Genomic DNA, 22731 nt, shown 5'->3' on the forward strand with positions numbered 1-22731 from the left:
CCAGAATATTGGAAATAAAAGCAAAAATAAACAAATGGGACCTAATTAAACTTAAAAGCTTTTGCACAACAAAGGAAACTATAAGCCAAGTGAAAAGACAGCCTTCAGAATGGGAGAGAATAATAGCAAACGAAGCAACAGACAAAGGATTACTCTCAAAAATATACAAGCAACTCCTGCAGCTCAATTTCGGAAAAATAAATGACCCAATCAAAAAATGGGCCAAAGAAAAAAAAAAATGGGCCAAAGAACTAAACAGACATTTCTCCAAAGAAGAAATACAGTTAGCTAACAAACACATGAAAAGATGCTCAACATCACTCATTATCAGAGAAATGCAAATCAAAACCACAACGAGGTACCACTACACCAGTTAGGTACCAGTCAGAATGGCTGCTGTATACAAAAGTCTACAAGCAATAAATGCTGGACAGGGTGTGGAGGAAAGGGAACCCTCTTACACTGTTGGTGGGAATGCAAATTAGTACAGCCACTATGGAGAACAGTGTGGAGATTCCTTAAAAACCTGGAAACAGAACTGCCATATGACCCAGCAATCCCACTCCTGGGCATACACACTGAGGAAACCAGGTCTGAAAGAGACATGTGTACTCCAATGTTCATCGCAAAACTGTTTATAATTGCCAGGACATGGAAGCAACCTAGATGCCCATCAGCAGACGAATGGGTAAGAAAGCTGTGGTACATATACACAATGGGATATTACTCAGCCATTAAAATGAATACATTTGAATCAAATCTAATGAGATTGATAAAACTGGAGCCCATTATACAGAGTGAAGTAAGCCAGAAAGATAAACACCAATACAGTTTACTAACGCATCTATATGGAATTTGCATCTATATGCAAGACAGAAAAAGAGACACAGATGTATAAAACAGACTTTTGGATTCTATGGGAGAAGGCGAGGGTGGGATGATCTGAGAGAACAGCATCAGAACATGTCTACTATCAAGTGTGAAACAGATCGCCAGTCCAGGTTGGATGCATGAGACAAGTACTCGGGGCTGGTGCACTGGGATGACCCAGAGGGATGGAATGGGGGATCAGGACAGGGAACACATGTAAATCCATGACTGATTCATGTCAATGTATGGCAAAAATCACTACAATATTGTAAAGTAATTAGCCTCCAACTAATAAAAATAAATGAAAAAAATAATAATAATTCTACCTAAAAAGTTATTCTGGTTTTCTTTTTAAATAATTTTTAAAGCCATTTTACAATTGTAAAGATTATAGACTCTTAGGAGTAACTTCAGTTGGATTTAGATTCTTCTGGTCAATAAACATTATATAAAATATTAATAGAACTATTATCAATAATTAGTTCCTGTGGAAAAATATATCATTGTAACAAGAATTGTTCTTTCATACTTTAAATATGTTACTCATATTTTGTTATTTTAAAACATGAAGAAAGAAAAGAGGCTTCCTTAAACGTTCATTTTTATTAAATTTCATTCAAAGCATATTTTATTAAATCTCATTCAAAGCAAAATAAGATGAAGCAGAGACATACCACAAAGCTACATACAAGGGTCATAAGCATGGACTCTGGAGCCAGATTCCCCGGATTCAATCTCAGTTCCACTTTTTACTAATGGCATCACCTTGGGCTACTTCACCCCCCATGCCTGAATTTCCTCAGTAGTAACTGTACCAACCTCACAGGGCAGCTGCAAGCATTATATATGAATGTGTACTTAACATATGTACTTGCAACCATGACTGATTGGTAAAGTAAGACCTACTTACAGTTACAGTTACATTTCAGTCGCTCAGCTGTGTCCGACACCTTGCGACCCCATAAACCACAGCACGCCAGGCCTCCCAGTCCATCACCAACTCCCGGAGTCCACCCAAACCCATGTCCATTGAGTCGGTGATGCTATCCAACTGTCTTATCCTCTGTCGTCCCCTTCTCCTCCTGCCCTCAATCTTTCCCAGCATCAGGGTCTTTTCAAATGAGTCACCTCTTGGAGTTTCAGCTTCAACATCAGACCTTCCAGTGAATATTCAGGACTGATTTCCTATAGGATGGACCGGTTGGATCTCCTTGCAGTCCAAGGGACTCTCAAGAGTCTTCTCCAACACCACAGTTCAAAAGCATCAATTCTTCTGCGCTCAGTTTTCTTTATAGTCCAACTCTCACATCCATATATGACCACTGGAAAAACTGTAGCCTTGACTAGATGGACCTTTGTTGACAAAGTAATGTCTCTGCTTTTTAATATGCTGTCTTGGTTGGTCACAACTTTCCTTCCAAGGAGTAATCATCTTTTAATTTCATGGCTGCAATCACCACCTGCAGTGATTTTGGAGCCCAAGAAAATAAAGTCAGCCACTGTTTCCACTGTTTCCCCATCTATTTGCCATGAAGTGATGGGACCGGATGCCATCTTAGTTTTCTGAATGTTGCACCTTAGGCCAACTTTTTCACTCTCCTTTTACACTTTCATCAAGAGGCTCTTTAGTTCTTCACTTTCTGCCATAAGGGTGGTGTCATCTGCATACCTAAGGTTATTGATATTTCTCCTGGAAATCTTGATTCCAGCTTGTGTTTCATCCAGCCCAGCATTTCTCATGATGTACTCTGCGTATAAGTTAAATAAGCAGGGTGACAATACACAGTCTTGACATACTCCTTTTCTTATTTGGAACCAGTCTGTTGTTACATGTCCAATTCTAAAGGTTGCTTCCTGACCTGCATGTAGGTTTCTCAAGAGGCAGGTCAGGTGGTCTGGTATGCCCATATCTTTCAGAATTTTCCAGTTTATTGTGATCCACACAGTCGTAGGCTTTGACATAGTCAATAAAGCAAGACATAGATGTTTTTCTGGAACTCTCTTGCTTTTTCGATGATCCAGTGGATGTTGGCAATTTGATCTCTGGTTCCTCTGCCTTTTCTAAAACCAGCTTGAACATCTGGAAGTTCATGACTCACGTAATGCTGAAGCCCGGCTTGGAGAATTTTAAGCATCACTCTACTAGCGTGTGAGATGAGTGCAATTGTTTCAGTAGTTTGAGCATTCTTTGGGATTGCCTTTCTTTGGGACTGGAATGAAAACTGACCTTTTCCAGTCCTGTGGCCATTGCTGAGTTTTCCAAATTTGCTGGCATATTGAGTGCAGCTCTTTCACAGCATCATCTTTCGGGATTTGAAACAGCTCAACTGGAATTCCATCACCTCCACTAGCTTTGTTCGTAGTGATATTTCCTAAGGCCCACTTGACTTCACATTCCAGGATGTCTGGCTCTAGGTGAGTGATCACACCATTGTGATTATCTGGGTCGTGTAGATCTTTTTTGTACAGTTCTTCTGTGTATTCTTGCCACCTCTTAGTATCTTCTGCTTCTGTTAGGTCCCTACCATTTCTGTCCTTTATCGAGCCCAAAAAGACCTATTTAAGTGTTGGCAATTACTATGATTTGTAAGTTATAAGAAAACTTAAGAGAATTTCAACTTTTTTATATATTAAATTATATGTATGTTTAAAAAAATTATATGTATGTTTATATATTAAATATATAAATATATATATACTGTACATTTATGTAATACACAAATATATACCCACACCAATTGGCTATTTTAACAAGTAGTTTACTCTTCTATTTTTGCATATATTTGAGGCTTATCACACAAAAAGGTAAATGGATGTATTTTACTTAAAAGGAAGTGGGCTTCCTCTGCTTAAAAAAAGGTAGGTTAAGTTGTTGTTTAGTCGCTAAGTTGCATCTTACTCCTGCGACCCCATGAACTACAGCCCACCCAGCTCCTCTGTCCATGGGAATTTCTCAGGCAAGAATACTAGAGTGGGCTGCCATTTCCTTCTCCAGGGATCTTCCCAACTCAAGAATTAAACACACGTCTCCTGCATTGCCAGGTGGATTCTTCAGAGCTGAGCCACCAAGTAGGTAAGTAGAGGGGCAGAAAGAAAGAAAACCCCTGCAGTAAAAGGAGAACTGGTGTGCTGCAACCCTGAGGCCAGCTGGGCTCTGGGTGAATCTGCCATACTGTCCGCTGGGTCCTGGGCAGGCCTCTTAAGGACCCCAGTTTTCTTCTCATCTATATCATGGGAGATTGAGGTAGATGATGTCTAAGGGCCTGTTCACTCTAACATTTTATGACTCCACAAAGAAGAATTGTAGCTCTTAGTGGATTTGTTCACTAGTATTCAATAAATACATACTAATTTTGCTTTCTGTTCTTATCTGAGAGAAAAAAAAAAAAAAAGAAAAAGAAAAATAATACCCAATCCAGACAATCTCAAAGCTAAAATGTCAAATCCATCTGGAGATACTGGGGGACAAAGTTGAGGAGATTCAGCATCTTTTGTCTTAAAATGTAAGTAAAACCCTCCCTAAAATATACCAAGCAACTTCCCTAATTTAAAAAGCTTAAAAATGCTTCAAATTTTTCTTATTAAAAAACAAATCCTGAGAACTACAAGCAATGCATACCAGAAGAAGCAAGAAAAACAAACACAATCCTGGGCAGAATGCAGAGTTGGGAGCTGGCTATAAAGGCAGACGAAGGACCAAGCACAGAGATCTCCCAAGCTCTCCTAAGGAGCCTGAGTGTGTGCTGTAAGCACGTGCTCCGTTTGCTGACACATTGGGTGGGTAAACTACCACACTCTCAGTGGGTGGGTTGCCACAGAGATGTTACTGGTTGGGGATTACCAGCAACTGTCACTCTACCACCCCTCTTGAACCCAGCACCTGGAGAACAGTGGTTGCTGGTGAAGTTCCAGGAAGCTACTAAAGGATTTTGAGTAGGAAAGTGACATGGCACATTTATTTTGGATAGATCCTGCTGGTGCCTGTGTGTAAAGGATGGGTTTGACACGGATAAGACAGAAGCAAAAGTCATAACATTTCACCAGAGAGGAGGGGGAAAAGAGGAAGAGGATAAGAGACTGAGAGTGTCACAAAGACACTTCCCCCCACCCACCAAGAAAAGGAGTTAAAATACAGATGTGTCAACTGGGAGGCAGAGAACCAGAAAAGGGTGATATCAGAAAAGCCCAGGGAAGAAGCCAGCGCATACAGTATGGTCTCAATCATCCTGGAATTCACAGAAAAGTTCACATGCCAATAAATCCCTGCAGAATATTTAGGACATTCCTTTTTTTTTACCACCTGGTCAGTCAAAATGAAGAGTTACCATCCGTAGTCCAGGTCTTCACTTTCTTCCCTAGGAAATCTCAATTCTTTTAACTTTCTCTTAAAGTTATTTCTCTCTAATAATTTTCATAGCTCCTCTCAGGAACCTTTCCAGCTGATTCCACATCTTACTTAGGATGCCAAGTTCAGAGCTGAAGAGAGTATTCTAATAAGAATTTGACAAATGTTGAATATATACAGAAGATTAACTTTTGGTTCCTACACTCAAGCTCCTATTACACATTCTAGTTCCATATTTATTCTTTAGATAAACACATCATGCTTGGGATTCCTCCTTATTTTACAGTTTCTTTCAAACTTCTTCTATCACAAGTTGTCAATAGATATGCTTTTCTTACTCTTTGTACTGGGAAGAAATTCAAATATAATAGAAACTTTAAGGCTCAGGATGAAATCAGCCTTTTTTAAATGGCTATCACTGAACCAGAGACACATATGGTCATACTGTAATACAAGTATCACTATAGGAAAAAAAACCTGGAGCAAAGACTTACAAGCCCTGTGAATAGTACTTATAAGAAGAAACAGTCTATCTTGCAAAACTCCAAAATAAAACAACAATCTGAGCATTTTGGGGGAGGGTTTTTTTTCTTAAACTGTATGATCAATAAAAAAAGAAAAAAATTAGAGAACAGTGAAGACAAGCCTCTGATAAGGTATTTGGAGGAAAAAAAAGATTTTAAAAGACAGCCTAAAACTGTGAGAAGAAAACTTTAAGTTACTCCTTTTTAAATTTTTTTTTTCATCTCATGATTTCATGATGGGTATTTCTGCCAATTTGTTTCCTGGTCTTGTAATCAGAGGTAGATCCCCAGTCAATAAGCATCTGACTTTTGTCTTTTCAGCATACGGCTCTATGAATCTTAACACACGTGTAAGTCTGTGCACCCACTTCCACAACCAGGACACAAAGCAGGTTCATCACCCAGAAGAAAACCCTCATGCTTGCTGTGCTCTCGGAGGCACAGCCTGCATTCCTCCATTCTGAAAACAATTCCATTTACAATAGCATCAAAAAGAATATCCAGGAATAAATGTACCTAAGGAAGTAAAAGAACTAAACTCAGAAAACTGTAAGACACTGATAAAATTAAAGACAATACAAGCAGATAGAAAGATATACTGTGCCCGTGGGTTGGAAAAATTAATATTGTTAAAATGACCACACTATCCAAGGCAATCTACAGATTCAATACATGTCCTATTAAATTAGCAATGGCACTTTCCACAAAACTAGAACAAAATTTTTTTAATTTGTATGGAAACACATAAGACCCAAAAAAGCCAAAATAATCTTGAAAAAGGGCAAAACTATAAGTATCAATCTCCCTGACCTCAAACTATACTACAAAGCTACAGTAACCAAAAGAACATGGGACTGGCATAAAAACAAACACATAGATTAGTGGAACAGAACAGACAGCCCAGAAACCAACCCACCCACCTATGGTCAATTATTCTGTGACAAAGGAGGCAGTAATACACAATGGAGAAAAGAGTTTCTTCATTAAATCATGCTGGGAAAATGCTATCACATATAAAAGAATGAAATTAGAACAATTCTCTAATACCATATACAAAAATGAACTCAAAAGGAAGACAACACAGTCTCTGCAGTAAATGGTGCTGGGAAAACTGGCTATTACATATAGAAGAATGAAACTAGAACATTCTCTAACACCATATGCAAAAATAAACTTAAGATGGATTAAAGACCTAACTGAAAAACTGAAATCATAAAATTCCTAGAAGAAAACAGAATACTCTTTGACATCATAGCAATAATTTTTTTGGATCTGGCTAATAAAGCAATAAAAAAGTACTCTTGCCTGGAAAATTCCATGGACAGATGAGCCTCATAGGCTACAGTCCATGGGGTCGCAAAGAGTTGGACAAGACTGAACGACTTCACTTCACTTTACTTCAATAAAGCAAAGGAAATGAAAACAAAAGTAAACAAACGGGACCTCATTAAACTTCAAAGCTTTTTCAGAGTAAAGAAAACCACTGACAAAATGAAAAGACAACCTACTGAACAGGAGAAAATATTTGGACACAACTGAGTGACTTTCACAAGATATGAAGACAATGTAAGTCTATGCCTATGAGTGAATGAGTAAGATATTATACATACGCCACACACATACACACAATTGAGTATTATTCAGCAATAAAATAGAAGAAAATCCTGCCATTTGTGAGACAATAGACCTTGAGGGATTATGCTAAGTTGAAATTAGTAAGACAGAGAAAGACAAAAACAGTATGATCTCACTTGTATGTAGAATCTAAAAAAGTCAAATTCATAGAAACAGAAAGTGATGGCAGAGGCTAAAGGAAATGGGGAGAGTTGTCAAAGGGTGTAAATTTTCAGCTTTAATGTGAACAGGGTCTGAGGATCTACTGTAAAACATGGTGACTACAGCACTGTGTTATGCATTTGACATTTGCTAAGAGTAATCCTAAATGTTTTAACCACCAAAAAAAAAGAATGATGTGAGGTTAACCTTATTGTGATAATCATTTTGCAACTGATATGTGTATCAAACTATCACATTGTACATCTTAAACTTACACAATGTTAGTTGTAAATTATATCTCAATAAAGCTAGAAAACAAATAAAACCAATAGTGGTGATGGTTACATAACTCTGAATATTCTAAAAAAAAAAAAAACCACTGTATACTTTCAATGAGTAAACCATATGGTATGTGAATTAAATCTCAGTAAAGCTCTTCCCAAAAAAAAATCAACGTTTTTTTTTTTTGCTAATATTAGACTGTCTTGCTTACTGTAACATCAAGTTTTAATATCTGTACTACACATACTTCTTCCAATTTTATCCTTCTCTTCTAAAACTGGCTGTTCTAGTTCCTTTGTCTTTCTATAAAAAGTTCAGAATCACTTGTTTGTATCTACAAAAAATCCTGCTGAGATTTTAGTGGGAAATATAACAAATCTATATATCAATAAAAATTGACATCTTTACTATGCTGTCTTCCAATTTATGAATATAGTATGTCTCTTAACTACTTAAAGTCTTTGCTTTCTTTCATCAGAGTTTTATAATTTTCAAGATATTGATGTTATATTTTGTTAAACTTAAAAATTTCATTTGGGGTAGGTATTATAAATGTTCTTTTAAAAAACTTTTTTGGTTCCCAACTATTCATGCTAGTATACAGAAATACAATTGATTTTCATGTGTTGATCACATACTAGGACCTTGCTAAACTCACTCAGGTCTAAGTTTATTTTTTTAAGATTCCTGTGATTGTCTTTGTAACAGGCATCTAAAAACCAGACAGTTGTATTTGTTTCTTTTAAATCAGTATGCCTTTGATTTTTTTTTTTTTTTTTTTTTGCTTCATTACATAGACTAAGACTTTCATTGTAATAAGATGGTAAAAACAGACATCCTAAGCTTGCTCCTAATCTTAGAAGAAAGGCATTTCGTCCTTCACTATTAAGCATGATGTCAGCTGTAGGTTTTTGTAGATACCTTTATCAGCACTGGATCTGCACCAGAGCTGATCTAGCACTGCCCACTTTTCTTCAGTTAAAATGCAGAAGCTGCCACCAATTCTGTATCCTATTTGACACCAAGTTCATGTCCTTATTGGCCATCCCTGCAGCTCCAAACTCCACTAAAGTCACAACCCAGACTGCATACGCTACAGGCAAGAACAAAGTGAATGATGCTCCCCTTGGGCCTCATCTTCTAACTTTTCTTCCGCAAAACAGAATTCCCAGGTTCCTATCCACCATGAAATCACCAGCATTGATAATCAGCAGTAAATACATTCCTACTACCAAACTGGGATGCAAAGTAGAGTTCCTATGACATATGAGGGGGTACGTGCATTGTGCATATGCAGTAGGTGGGCCCAAGGAGTTTAGAAGTTCTTGATCTAGGATTAAAAGTTAGACATTGTAATGCAGTCTCTCATAGAAACCAGGCTATAAATGGTTAGTTAGCTATTAAGTTATTCTGTGGGTTGGCCTGAAAATTTAGCCATCATGTGTAACAGTATTTCCATGGGAAAACAAATTCCAGATGCTAAGAAGTTAACCTGAAAATGAATCTGGTAAACAAAACCTATCACAAAAATGAAAAGAGTTTGTTGTTTTTTATGCTAATCACATACATTGGGAACAAGTCCACAAAACAGTGGGAGACAACTTATCAAACAAAGGATATACAAGCGGCAACTACTATAGAAACTTCAATCTAAAAATGATAATCTAAAATAAATTTTAAAAGCTAAAATGATAGCTGATCAAAATATGGGTACATTGATGCAATAATACATGTGGAGAGATGGGAACTGAAAGTACAAAAGTTATGTGACTTATGCTTATACACAATCCCAAAGCAGTACTGACAGCTATTGGCTTTAAGTGTCTTTGTAAGTGGTTGGCTATATAAAAGTAAATTAATAGATAAAATGTGTAGATATCTATGTGTATATACACATGTATGTATGTATCTATACACTTATATATACAGATACATACTTATATTAAACATAACATGATCACATTTTATGAGGAATACATTCTCAAAGATTTTGAAATTGTTAGAAGTCTCATAACTCGAGTTAGTCTCAATAAAACAAAATGGGTTCTTACAATTCATAAATCTTTAATCTTCCAGCCATTATTTTTGTTGCAAAATATACTTAAGTAGAACAAACATTTGAAGTGAAACTTTTTACACTACTATGTCCACCTTTCAAATAATCAAAAATATTCTATGCCTTACAACAGACGATAACCTGATATGACTTAGGGACACATTACAGCCTCATGAGTCCATGGTACCAACGTTTTATTCATCGTCCAATAGCTGTCATGAACTTAAAGGTATATACGATTTAGTGCTGCTTTAATTTTGCTGGCATTTTGCCTAATAATTCAGAGTTCTTTCTCCTAAATTAGCAGTAATAGAAATTATGACAGGTTTTTGGCTTCCTTCGTTGCATTCTGTCACATTTAACTTCTGTTTCAAGATAATTCATTTTCAGATGCATTTTTCAGCGTTAACACTTAATAAATGCTTGACTGAAACGGTCATGGGCTTTAAAATGATATTAAACTATAACCACAGTTTAAAATATCAGCACTACAGTCAACAAAAATCACAGAGACATCAGATGTCTGGAAACAGCAGAGTTCACAAGACACTGACAAAGGCTGACAGATCCTGGCTTATAACTGTAAACGGTATCGAAACAAATATACAATTTATAATTCACACAGTCTGCCAGCTTGAAATTATGGGATTCTTGACAGAAGTTTTGGGCTTCACAGTACTTCTGATTTTACTAGAGTAAGAAACTTAATATTATTAATCTGTACAATTTCAAATATGTATAATTTTAAAAGGTTAAGAATAAGTAAGGCATTTTGTTTAGTAAGGCATGGCTAATTTCAAGGCTGATGATGAATAAAACTTGCTTTTTCTTTTTAACAAGACTAATACTAAAGATTAAAATTCCTGTCATAAAAAACTAATTCCCAGAGTAAGTTAGCTATCTGCAGACTACTGCTCCTTTCAAGTAACTTATTAGTTTTCCACCAGGAATAGATTGTTTCGGGGTGGGGTGGGGGGGTGGGGTGTGTGTGTGTGAGTGTACCTTATATTATACTAAGAAAAACTGGAGCTCTATAATGATGCTGACAAGAAAGATTGCTAACCCTTTCTCAAACAAAACTAGAGGATAGCTATGTTGGAATATTATATCCTAAAAATATGAAATGATGTATAAATATTAAAACCTAATTTTCTAGAGTAAAGCTTGATTTCAGAGCCAGAAAGAATCAATTAACATGACATGAATAAATATTTATATGATCATTATCAGGACCACACAATATGAATAATTTCCCTCAGAACAGTCACACAAAGGAAATACACAGTAAGAAAGTATAAATAGTCGGAGATAATGAGGTACATTTGATCAGAAAGGTGTAACTGCCCCCTAGTGACAGAATACTATAATACTGAAAACTTAAACATCACTCAAAAAAATCTATATTAACATAAAAGTTGGAAATAGGAATGTTTATAAATTTATTGCTTCCAAAATTTACTTTTTACTAACTGAACCATTCATTACTTCACTTCATATATGAAAACAAGAATCACTTTATCCTTCTTCACAGTCCCCAGGGAGAAAGATGCAGAAATAAACAAATACATAAATAGACTGTGATGCGATGAAAGAAATGAACAGGATGCTGTGATGGGAGAAAAATAGATTTAGGGTAATAAAAGAACTCCTATTTTGGACTGGGTGGTTGGGCAAAGTCCCTCTAAGGAAGTAACATAAACTGAGACCAGAAAGATGAAAAGCAACACATAAAGAATTTTTCAGGAGGGAGAGGAAAGGAGTCCCGGGCAGAAAAAAGTGTAAAGTATATATACAAAGCCTTCAAGCTAGAAATTTTAGGTGAGTTCAGCTCTTGATAAATGGCCAGTGTGGCCAAAATGACAGAAAGAACAATGAGAAATGGGAGAGAGGAGGAAAGGCAGATGGAGCCAGGTAATGCCGAGGCTAGCATAAGGAATGTAGATTTTATCCTAAATGAAGTGGGAATTTATTCGTGGTTTCTAATCAGAGGACCTGTCTTATTTGCATTATGATGAATGACCCAGCTGCTGGGTTCAAAAGCAGAAGCAGAGAAGTGCAGCTCCTGGAACACGTAACTGGCAGCCTCAGGCAGTGACTGCAGAAATGGTGAGAACAGGACCCACTGGAGACAGAGAGCACATCTGATAGGAACTGCTGATGGCCTGAAGGGAGAGGATGCAGAAGAAGGAAGAATAAAAGATGCTCTCCAGTTTCGGGTTTGAGCACCTGAGATGCTCATTGCTGATAGTAAAGATCCTCGGAAGGGTAATTTTCTGGGGGGGGGGGGGGGGGGGAAATCAAAATCTATTTAAATATGACAACTTTTTTCAGTTCAGTTGCTCAGTCTTGTTTCACTCTTTGCAACCCCATGGACCGCAGCATGCCAGGCTTCCTTGCCCATCACCAACTCCCGGAGCTTGCTCAAACTCATGTCCATTGAGTCAGTGATGCCATTCAACCATCTCATCATCTGTCGTCCCCTTCTCATCCTGCCTTCAATCTTTCCCCGCATCAGGGTCTTTTCCAGTGAGTCAGCTCTTCGCACCAGGTGGCCAAAGTGTTGGAGTTTCAGCTTCAGCATCAGTCCTTCCAATGAATATTCAGGACTGATTTCCTTTAGGATGGACTGGTTGGATCTCCTTGCAATCCAAGGGACTCTCAAGAGTCTTCTCCAACACCACATTTCAAAAGCATCAAGTCTTCGGTACTTAGCTTTCTTTATAGTCCAATTCTCACATCCATACATGATTACTGGAAAAACCATTGCTTTGACAAGACAGACCTTTATTGGCAAACTAATGTATCTGCTTTTTAATATGCTGTCTAGGTTGGTCATAGCTTTTCTTCCAAGGAGCAAGTATCTTCATTTCATGGCTGCAGTCACCATCTGCAGTGATTTTGGAGCCCAAGAAAATAAAGTCTGTCACTGTTTGCATTGTTTCCCCATCTATTTGCCATGAAGTGATGGGACCAGATGCCATGATCTTAGTTTTCTGAATGTTGAGTCTTAAACCAACTTTTCACTCTCCTCTTTCACTTTCATCAAGAGGCTCCAAGAAAAGATATAAAGTAGGAAGTTGTGCAATTTCCAAGAAAAGATATAAGTAGGAAGTTGAATCTGTTAAGTCCAGGGCTCAGAGGGACAGTGTGCACTAACAATACATAGTCTACGGTCATCCAGATGGGATTTAATATCACAGAAGGGATAAGATCAACCAGAGAGAAACCGTACAGACACTCTGAACCAGGCCAGCCTCAGCTGTGTACAGTGTTTACCTATTAAGTATGACTAGAACAAGGGCAATATTTAAAGCGTCTCCTGTATTCAGCTTTAGAAATGAATGAAACAGTTGGCCCTGCATACCTGTTAAGTCGCTTCAGTCGTGTCCGACTCTTTGTGACCCTACAGTCTGTACCCTGCCAGGCTCCTCTGTCCATGGGATTCTCCAGGGAAAAATACTGGAATGGGTTGCCATTTCCTCCTCTAGGGGATCTTCCTGACCCAGAGATCGAACCTGCACCTCTTATGTCTCCTGCATTGGCAGGCGGGTTCTTTACCAACAGCTCCACCTGAGTAGCACAGGTGTCCCTTACAATGCTGTTATCTCTTCTTTATAAACACAGTAGTTCAGACTTCTTGATTTCACTTCTTCCATTTTTATTCTAGAAAGTGACTTAGGCTTAACTCTTATACTTTGTGAACCTAGTTTAACTTATCTCAAGTTTATATTTACATGCCCAAAATTCTGGACACATTAGGATCCTTGATCTTTAAAGTATCTCTTCTATGTCCATGTAAACAAATGAAGAATTCTTATTGAACTACTAAAGACTGTGCTGGCATTAAATTTTCAGTGCCTCTAGGAAACTGGGGGGGAAAGAACTCTTTTAGTGTTTATCTCTGTGTGTTAAGACTATGGGAAGTTACCATTTTTTAATGTATTTTTAAAATCTGTTATAATGAACAATGAACCTGTAGTAATAATTATGCTAACAAGAATAGCTAACATTAATTTAGCCTTGCTTAGATAAACTCATTTAATCTCTATAGCAACCTTACAAAGTACTTAAGTACTAACATTATTTCTATGTTACCCTTAAGGAGACAAGGTGTGAAGAGATTAGAGATCTAACGGAAGGTCACAAAGGTGTCAAAGTGACAGAGCTGGGAAACAAACACAGGCAGGAACTCCATTCTTAACATTCCAGCCAACAGTTTTCCAAAAAGAAAAAATATATATTTACAATTCTGACTCACAGTATGAGTCCCATTTTACATCACAACCTGGTATACATACACTTTGTAAAATAGTTAAACAAGCATTTCATGGAATAATACAAAAAATGGTGGTTTTATATTTTCTTTTTAATTGCTTTAACTGGTAACTGAGAGCTACTAAACTGATTATATGACTAATGGTTGCAAACTGCAATGTGAAAAAGTATTATTGCAATATATAGTCATGAATGATGAAAGAAAAAATACTTAAAAATTTAAAGATACTTTCAATATTAAGGTCAAAATATGCTTTTATTTCAAACAAATGGAAAACAACTCATGAAAATTATCTACTGTAAATAAAGTATTTTACATTATTTTGAGAAAAATGTAGCTCCATGTAAAACAGAGGTTAAGAGCCTTTCAAATAAATGTTTAAAATTAATTTTCATTTTCGTTAGTTTTTTTGGTCAAACAGCACATTTAAAGAGCCTTTCCTAATGGCTAAAAATAAATAATACCTCATCAGAAAAACAGGCAAATAATATAAGCAAACAGTTAATAAAACAAATTTTACTAAGTAATTCTTTCCCTAGGAATTTACCACAAGGAAATTATGGAACACAAACACAGAAAAGTATTCTTGGGGATGTTCACCTTACGGGTATTTGTAATAGCTGAAAACTGGAAGTCACCTAAATGTTCAAAGAAAGAAATGGACTAAATATACCATAGCATTAAAAGCTTCCCTCCTACCAGCAGGAAACTACTGATATTTGTTTTAAAACTCCTTTCACAGCCTTGTTGTTTTTTTAATGGAGTAATATAGTATCCCCTTGCATGACTAAATATCAGTCTTCTATCTATGGGCATTTGCTTCTTTCAAATCTTTTGCTCTCACAAATAACTCTGGAGTAAAGAGTCTAGTATATACATCTTTTCATAAAGCTGAGATTGAAGCTGTGGAGAAATGTATAAAAACAGATTTACTGGATCACAGCCTCCACATTAGCCTTTCCAGAACACAAAAGATTAGCTTTCTCAAGAACAGGAAAAATGTTCTTTACTTCTTTAATGTACCCTCACACACAGTGGTAACAAAGTCCACACATACTGATGTACAAAGGCATCCCGACATACTTTCCTTCAGCTCTCTGAACTTTGATAACAGCTGACTTAACGTCTTTGTCTAGGTAAGTCTAACAGCTGGGACTCCTCAGGGACAGCTTCTATTGACTGCTTTTCTTCCTGAGTATGGGCCATACTTTCCTGTTGCTTGGCAGTCTTGAATTTTTTATTGCAAAGTAGACATTTTAAATAATATAATATGACAACTCTGAAAATCAGGATCACCACTGTCTCCCCTAGGTTTCTTGCCATTGCTGGCTTTTTGGCAGTTGTTCTTGCAGCTATTTGCTTCTTTACTGACTTTCCCAAATTAAATCTGAGGCCTGTAATCCCAGCAGCATGTGATCAGCGATGCCTCTGTTTAGTGAGCTTAGTGGTCAGCCAGATCACTATATGGAGGTTTCCTTCAGGGCTTTGACCCAATAAAGGCTTCTGCCCACTGCTGAGGAGCTCAGTTCATGATTACGCACACCTTCAACATTCAAGTACTCTGTATGTCTGTCTTGGCCTTCACCTGCACGGGACCCTCAAGGTCAGCCAGAGACGCACAGATGAGAGACTAAGGCCCTAACAGGTCTTCTCTGGACATAAACACAGCCCTGAATTTGTGCATGGCCTTCAGATCCCCAAAGTATTTCAAAGCCCACTACAGACATTACATTCCCCAGATCTTTCTTTTAGGCTTTTTGGCCAGGCTCCTGTTTGCTCCAAGAGGCATCACAGCCTCAGGCAGCACAGTGTTAAACAACTGCAGGTAATTATTTCAGACAAAGTCTTAGGGACAGAGCCTCCTCACAGAGCAATCTCTGAGGCAAATCGAATAAACAACTCCTTGGAATGGAGCTTTTCTGAGAAGCTGCAAAGTAAGTGACAAAATTCTGGAGAATGCTTCTGAGGAAGTCAAATCAGTTTGTTCCTCCAGTGGCTACAAGGCTGCCAGTTTTTAAGGCTACTGCTGAAGAGGGGAGAGGAGGAGAGCAGGCCAAGTTAAAATGCCACAAATTCTACCATTCTTACCAACGTAGCCACTGTGCTAAGCACTTCACTTTCAATATACCACTTAATCTTCAACAACCCTATGATATTAGAAGTATTACAATCATATTTTACAGAAGAGGAAACTGAGGCATACAGATATAAAGCAGCTTGCTCCAGGTATTATGAATAGTTAGTGACAATGTTGGTTTATGAACCACATTTGTCTGATTCCAGGGTCTATTCTCAATTACTGTGCAATGTGTTACTCTTCATTTGTGAGAGAACAATTCAGAGAAACCAAGCTTAGTCAACTAAGTGTTGCTGAATATGAACTCATGAGGGAACTCAATTATATACAAATTTTACAGAATATATATATATAAATTATCCATGGGTTTCTTTCCATAAATCAGTCAATCTATGGTATGGATCTGAATCATGTGAATTTAAAAAGATATCTGCACAACTTCCGCTCTCCCTACACTATCAGGACATAACATATTTTTAAGATTTCTAAAGAATTCTGAAACTTAGTCCCAGCCAAGAACCACTGCTTTAGAGTAAAAAACGCCTTAAAACTAGAGCTATAGCAACTATGTCATCACCTAATTTCTCTAACAAGTGTTCACAAAGGAAAGACACTTCTTAAGAGAAAAATGGCTTACGGGAAAAAGCCGAGGTTTAGGAGTTAGAGAGACTTAGGCTTGAATCTTATAAGGCCTTCTCACTTGCTACCGAATGATCCAGGGAACATTAAGTTTCTCTGAACTTTATTAGTTTCTTCACCTATAAATTGGAAGTTAAAAAAAAAAAAAAAAACTGCCTCTTAAGAGTTGTTACAATAATAGATAAATATGTTGGAATATAGTAGGTCCAATTATAGTTATCCCTGTAATTGACATTAGATTCAGAAATTTAGCAAATTACTACTGAGTGCCAGCTCTAGTTACCTGACTGATAAGAGTCTTCCAAAAGCACACAATCTAATAAAAGGAAGGGACATTCTCTCTAAAAAAGAAAACTGAAATGAGGATTAATATAGAGAAGTATATTTACTATAAAATTGGAAAACGGAAGTGAAGAAATAATTCTGATCTGAAAAGAGTTCTTAAAAGTGCAATATGAACAGTGCCTTGAATGAAAAATAGTCAGATATGCTCCTTGGGCCTAACTGCAGACTAGTGGTTCTCAAACTTCCACATGCATCAAATCACATGGCAGGCTTGTTAAAATACACATTTCTGGGCCCTACCCCAAACTTTCTGATTCAGGAAGTCCAGAGTGGGGCCTGAGAATGTGAATTTCCCAAGTGGCACTCATGGAACCCTGTTAAAGAACTACCATTCTAGACTAGAGAGAATGCTTGAACAAAACTGGCAAGTGACAAACAGTGCATTCCTGAGGTCTAAGATGGCTTTCTGTGAGTGGTAAAGGAATAAGGTGAAAAGTCTAGGAGTGAAAATTTCCTAAACCAAACACTTCCTTAATAAGAAGTAGATTAACTACCCTTTGAAGGAAAGTGAGCTGACATTCCAGACTGTAAAGGGCATGCATGCTAAGTCACTTTAGTTGTGTCTGACTCTCTGAGATTCCATGGACTGTAGCCGGCCAGGCTCCCCTGTCTATGGGATTCTCCAGGCAAGAAAACTGGAGTGGGTTGCCATGCCTTCCTCCAGGAGGCTTTCCCAACCCAGGAATCAAGCTGTGTCTCTTACATCTCCTGCATTGGCAGGCAGGGTCTTTACCACTGGTGCCACCTGGGAAGCCCACCTGAGCCGCAGAGGTCTTCAGTGTATGGTGCTGAATGCCATCTGGACTTACTGTGGTCTGTATCATGTTGCAATACTTACAAGTATCAAACCACTATGCTGTATGCCTGAAACTAATATGTCAATTACAGCTCAATAAAAAAGTACTCACTTAAAAAGAATGCATAAGTTCAACGTAATTAAGAAAATACCAGTCTGGGAATTCCCTTGGCAGTCCAGTGGTTACGACTCTTGGCACTTTCACTGCCAAGAGCCTGGGTTCAATCCTTGGTTGGTGAACTAAGATCCCATAAGCCTCTGTAATATGACATTTAGTATCTTAATCTGGTATTTTCTTTTTTAACTCATTTAATTGGAGGCTAATTACTTTACAATATTGTGGTGGTTTTTGCCATACATTCACATGAATCAGCCATGTGTTCCCATTCTGAGCGCCCCCCCCACCTCCCTCCCCATCCCATCCCTCAGAGTCATCCCAGTGCACCAGCCCTGAGCACCCTGTCTCATGCATCGAACCTGGACTGGTGATCTATTTCACATAGATAATATATATGTTTCAATGCTACTCTCTCAAATCATCCCACTCTCGCCTTCTCCCACAGCGTCCCTGGTATTTTTCAATTCCATGCACTACTCCCAGCTTTGCATCACACATATAATCAATAAGGTAATGAGGCAACAGACTTTAGGGCATATAGCTAATTAAATGTTCAAAGAACAGAAACACAGTCTCACTCTTATTCTTCATAAGTGAGAATTTAACACTAAAGCATCCTGAATTTTAATAGTTCACTTAGCATGCTATAGTTAAAATTCTTCAAAAATAAAAAAAAAAAACAAAGCTAAAACCTATTTAATAGTTTCACTTATAAATTTTAAGGAATGTTCCATACTCACCAAAACCATCAATATCTAGATTATTTTCAACCACAACATCTAGCAGAGAGTCACCAACTTTTCCTTTGGTTGTTAATGTTTCACCATCACGGTTTATAAAGTGGACTGTTATTTTATCTTCTGAGCTGGAAAAGGAAACAGTCCTTTATTACTTTCAGTAATTTCAAGATACTTTAAAATAGTTGAAGAACCCATAAGGTGAAATAATTAGGTTGTGTGTGGGTCTGTGTGCATGCAAATATTCTCCTTTACAGGATTTTCTTTTCTTTCTAAAGTTTATTTGGGAAGGAGACACCAGAAATCAGAGGCATAACTTTCTACCCACCTACCCGAAAGGACGTTCTGCCACCCTTCCTTTAGGAAACAGTAAGTACGTCACTATCAAGGCCACCTGAAGTATGTCTCCCCAGTCGTCGCCTTCAGCCAGTTACATGAAATCATTAGCAATCATTACCACTTATGAAGTCTGTTTTGCTCTCACACAGATCCTCTGAAAACCAACATCTCTATGAATGTGTCCCTAAAAACTAGATGAGGGCTGTGGAGAGCTTTAAACACAAATCATCATACTATTGATAAGGCAATTGTTACGCAAGTGTCTGACAAATACAGTCACCAAGAGGCAGCAGTTTGATAGCTTTGAGTAGTTGAACATTTTGTTTTGGTCGAAAACCAAGGGGATTAGAAAAAGGTTTTCTCTGTTTAAATCTGTGGGAAGATAAATATAACCCTCCTTATATTTTTCATTATTATAGAATATCTATCAGTCAGTCATCAGTCTGCTAACGTGCTTACATTTCTTACCCTTCTCTCAAACATGAGTCCAAATTTTGAGAAGGAAAATCATACTATCAACTAGATAATACCCTCCCCACCACTGGTCATTTTAATTTTTACTTCATAATTGAAAAGATGTACTTCAACTTAAAAAAATTAGTTGTAATTTTCACCACTCCCAAGAGACACAGTTCATCAAAGAAAACTTTGTTTAATATAAGTAAAACCTAGAATTGTATAATTTCAGAGCTATAAATATCATGCAAATTACCAAGTCCAGTCATCTCATTTCACAACCAAGGCAGCCTTATCAGATAATGTCTTCCCTGATTACTCAATGCTGAAGAAAAAAGATTGTTAAAAATTGATCAGAATTGTGTTGAGAAAGAGAGAATGTCGCTTAAATGGGCCTGTACTCTCCAACTTCTTTTCACAGGGGAAAAAAAAAAATGCTTTAAAGCAAGTATTCCCAAACATGCACAATTTTCAACTAGGCAACTGGCATTTTTTCAAAGAAGAATGACTAAAAATGGAGATAGTCTGGAGGCAGGGAGACCCGCTGGAGGTTATGAAAGGGCATAAACGAAGCAACAGTGTAGGAGATACTAATTTAAGAGATATTCAGAAGGCAGAATCAAAAGGTTCTGGAGAGGGAGGAAGTAACACTGAAATTTCTTGCCTGGGTAATGATGAGTACAGGTTAACCAAGGATTAGCTTAGGAGAAGGAGTTTTGGGGAAGACTGGAAATTAGTTCAAGTTTAGACCTGCTTGATATGGATGTGAGAGTTGGACGGTGAAGAGAGCTGAGCGCTGAAGAATTGATGCTTTTGAACTGTGGTGTTGGAGAAAATTCTTGAGAGTCCCTTGGACTGCAAGGAGATCCAACCAGTCCATCCTAAAGGAGATCAGCCCTGGGTGTTCATTGGAAGGACTGATGCTGAAGCTGAAACTCCAGTACTTTGGCCACCTCATGCAAAGAGTTGACTCATTGGAAAAGACCCTGATGCTGGGAGGGATTGGGGGCAGGAGGAGAAGGGGACGACAGAGGATGAGATGGCTGGATGTATCACCGACTTGATGGACATGAGTTTGGGTAGACTCCGGGAGTTGGTGATGGACAGGGAGGCCTGGTGTGCTGCAGTTCATGGGGTTGCAAAGAGTCGGACATGACTGAGCAACTGAACTGAATTGAATGACTGACTGAACTGACAGAAAAAACATATGCTTCAACACGTTTGAACCTTGAAAACATTTACACTCAGTTAAATAAGCCCGGTTTTATATATATATTAATACATAAATTTCCCAGAAAAGGCAAATCTATAAAGACAGAAAGCAGATCAGTGGTTGCCTGGGACTAGGGTTGGACATGGGGACTGACTGTAAAATGTCAAACTGTCTGGTGAAACAAAATTATTCCAGTGCTGGATTGTGTTTATGGCTAGACAAATCAAAGATATGGTAATGGCTGCAGAACCCTAAAGATCTGCTAAAAATCATTGAACTTTATATCTATCAGTTTATTTTATGATTTATGTTATACCTCAAATAAATGTTTTCCTAATTCTATCAAAAGTCATGATCAGTCAGTTCAGTCGCTCAGTGGTATCCGACTCCTTGTGACTCCATGAATCGCAGCACACCAGGACTCCCTGACCATCACCAAATCCTGGAGTTTACTCAAACTCATGTCCATCGAGTCGGTGATTCCATCTAGCCATCTCACCCTCTGTCGTTCCCTTCTCCTCCTGCCCCCAAACCCTCCCAGCATTAGGGTCTTTTCCAATGAGTCAACTCTTTGCATGATGTGGCCAAAGTACTGGAGTTTCAGCTTCAACATCAGTCCTTTCAATGAACACCCAGCACTGATCTCCTTTAGGATGGACTGGTTGGATCTCCTTGCAGTCCAAGGGACTCTCAAGAGTTTTCTCCAACACCACAGCTCATAAGCATCAATTCTTTGGAGCTCAGCCTTCTTCACAGTCCAACTCTCACATCCATACATGACCACTGGAAAAACCATAGCCTTAACTAGATGAATCTTTGTTGGCAAAGTAATGTCTCTGCTTTTTAATATGCCATCTAGGTTGGTCATAACTTTCCTTCCAAGGAGTAAACGTCTTTTAATTTCATGGCTGCAATCACCATCTGCAGTGATTTTGGAGCCCCCAAAAATAGTCTGACACTGTTTCCACTGTTTCCCCATCTATTTTCCATGCAGTGATGGGACCAGATATCATGATCTTAGTTTTCTGAATGCTGAGCTTTAAGCCAACTTTTTCACTCTCCTCTTTCACTTTCATCAAGAGGCTTTTTAGTTCCTCTTCATTTTCTGCCATAAGGGTGGGGTCATCTGCATATCTGAGGTTGTTGATATTTCTCCTGGAAATCTTGATTCCAGCTTGTGGTTCTTCCAGCCCAGAGTTTCTCATGATGTACTCTGCCTATAAGTTAAACAAGCAGGGTGACAATATACAGCCTTGATGTACTCCTTTTCCTATTTGGAACCAGCCTGTTGTTCCATGTCCAGTTCTAACTGTTGCTTCCTGACCTGCATACAGGTTTCTCAAGAGGCAGGTCAGGTGGTCTGGTATTCCCATCTCTTTCAGAATTTTCACCAGTTTATTGTGATCCACATAGTCAAACGCTTTGGCATAGCCAATAAAGTAGAAATAGATGTATTTCTGGAACTCTTTTGCTTTTTCAATGATCCAGCAGATGTTGGCAATTTGATCTCTGGTTCCTCTGCCTTTCTAAAACCAGCTTGAACATCTGGAAGTGCACGGTTCATGTATTGCTGAAGCCTGGTTTGGAGAATTTTGAGCATTACTTTACTAGCGTCTGAGATGAGTGCAATTGTTTCAGTAGTTTGAGCATTCTTTGGGATTGCCTTTAAGGTTGGAATGAAAATTAACCTTTTCCAGTCCTGTGGCCACTACTGAGTTTTCCAAATTTGCTGACATATTGAGTGTAGCACTTTCACAGCATCATCTTTCAGGATTTGAAACAGCTCAACTGGAATTCCATCACCTCCACTAGTTTTGTTTGTAGTGATGCATCCTAAGGCCCACTTGACTTCACATTCCAGGATGTCTGGCTCTAGGTGAGT

At 38.0% G+C, this 22731-nt stretch overlaps 1 protein-coding gene across 1 annotated transcript in view; it reads right to left on the minus strand.

The window, feature by feature from the left end:
• FDX1 (ferredoxin 1) overlaps positions 1-22731 on the minus strand; it is a 39515-nt gene that overhangs the window by 11447 nt on the left and 5337 nt on the right. The window contains exon 2 of the mRNA XM_065944246.1: positions 18845-18969. Coding sequence (XP_065800318.1) covers positions 18845-18969 — 125 coding nt within the window. The remainder of the gene's footprint in view (positions 1-18844; positions 18970-22731) is intronic.

This window comes from Muntiacus reevesi, chromosome 9 (genome assembly GCF_963930625.1).
Source record: "Muntiacus reevesi chromosome 9, mMunRee1.1, whole genome shotgun sequence".
NCBI lineage: Eukaryota > Metazoa > Chordata > Mammalia > Artiodactyla > Cervidae > Muntiacus > Muntiacus reevesi.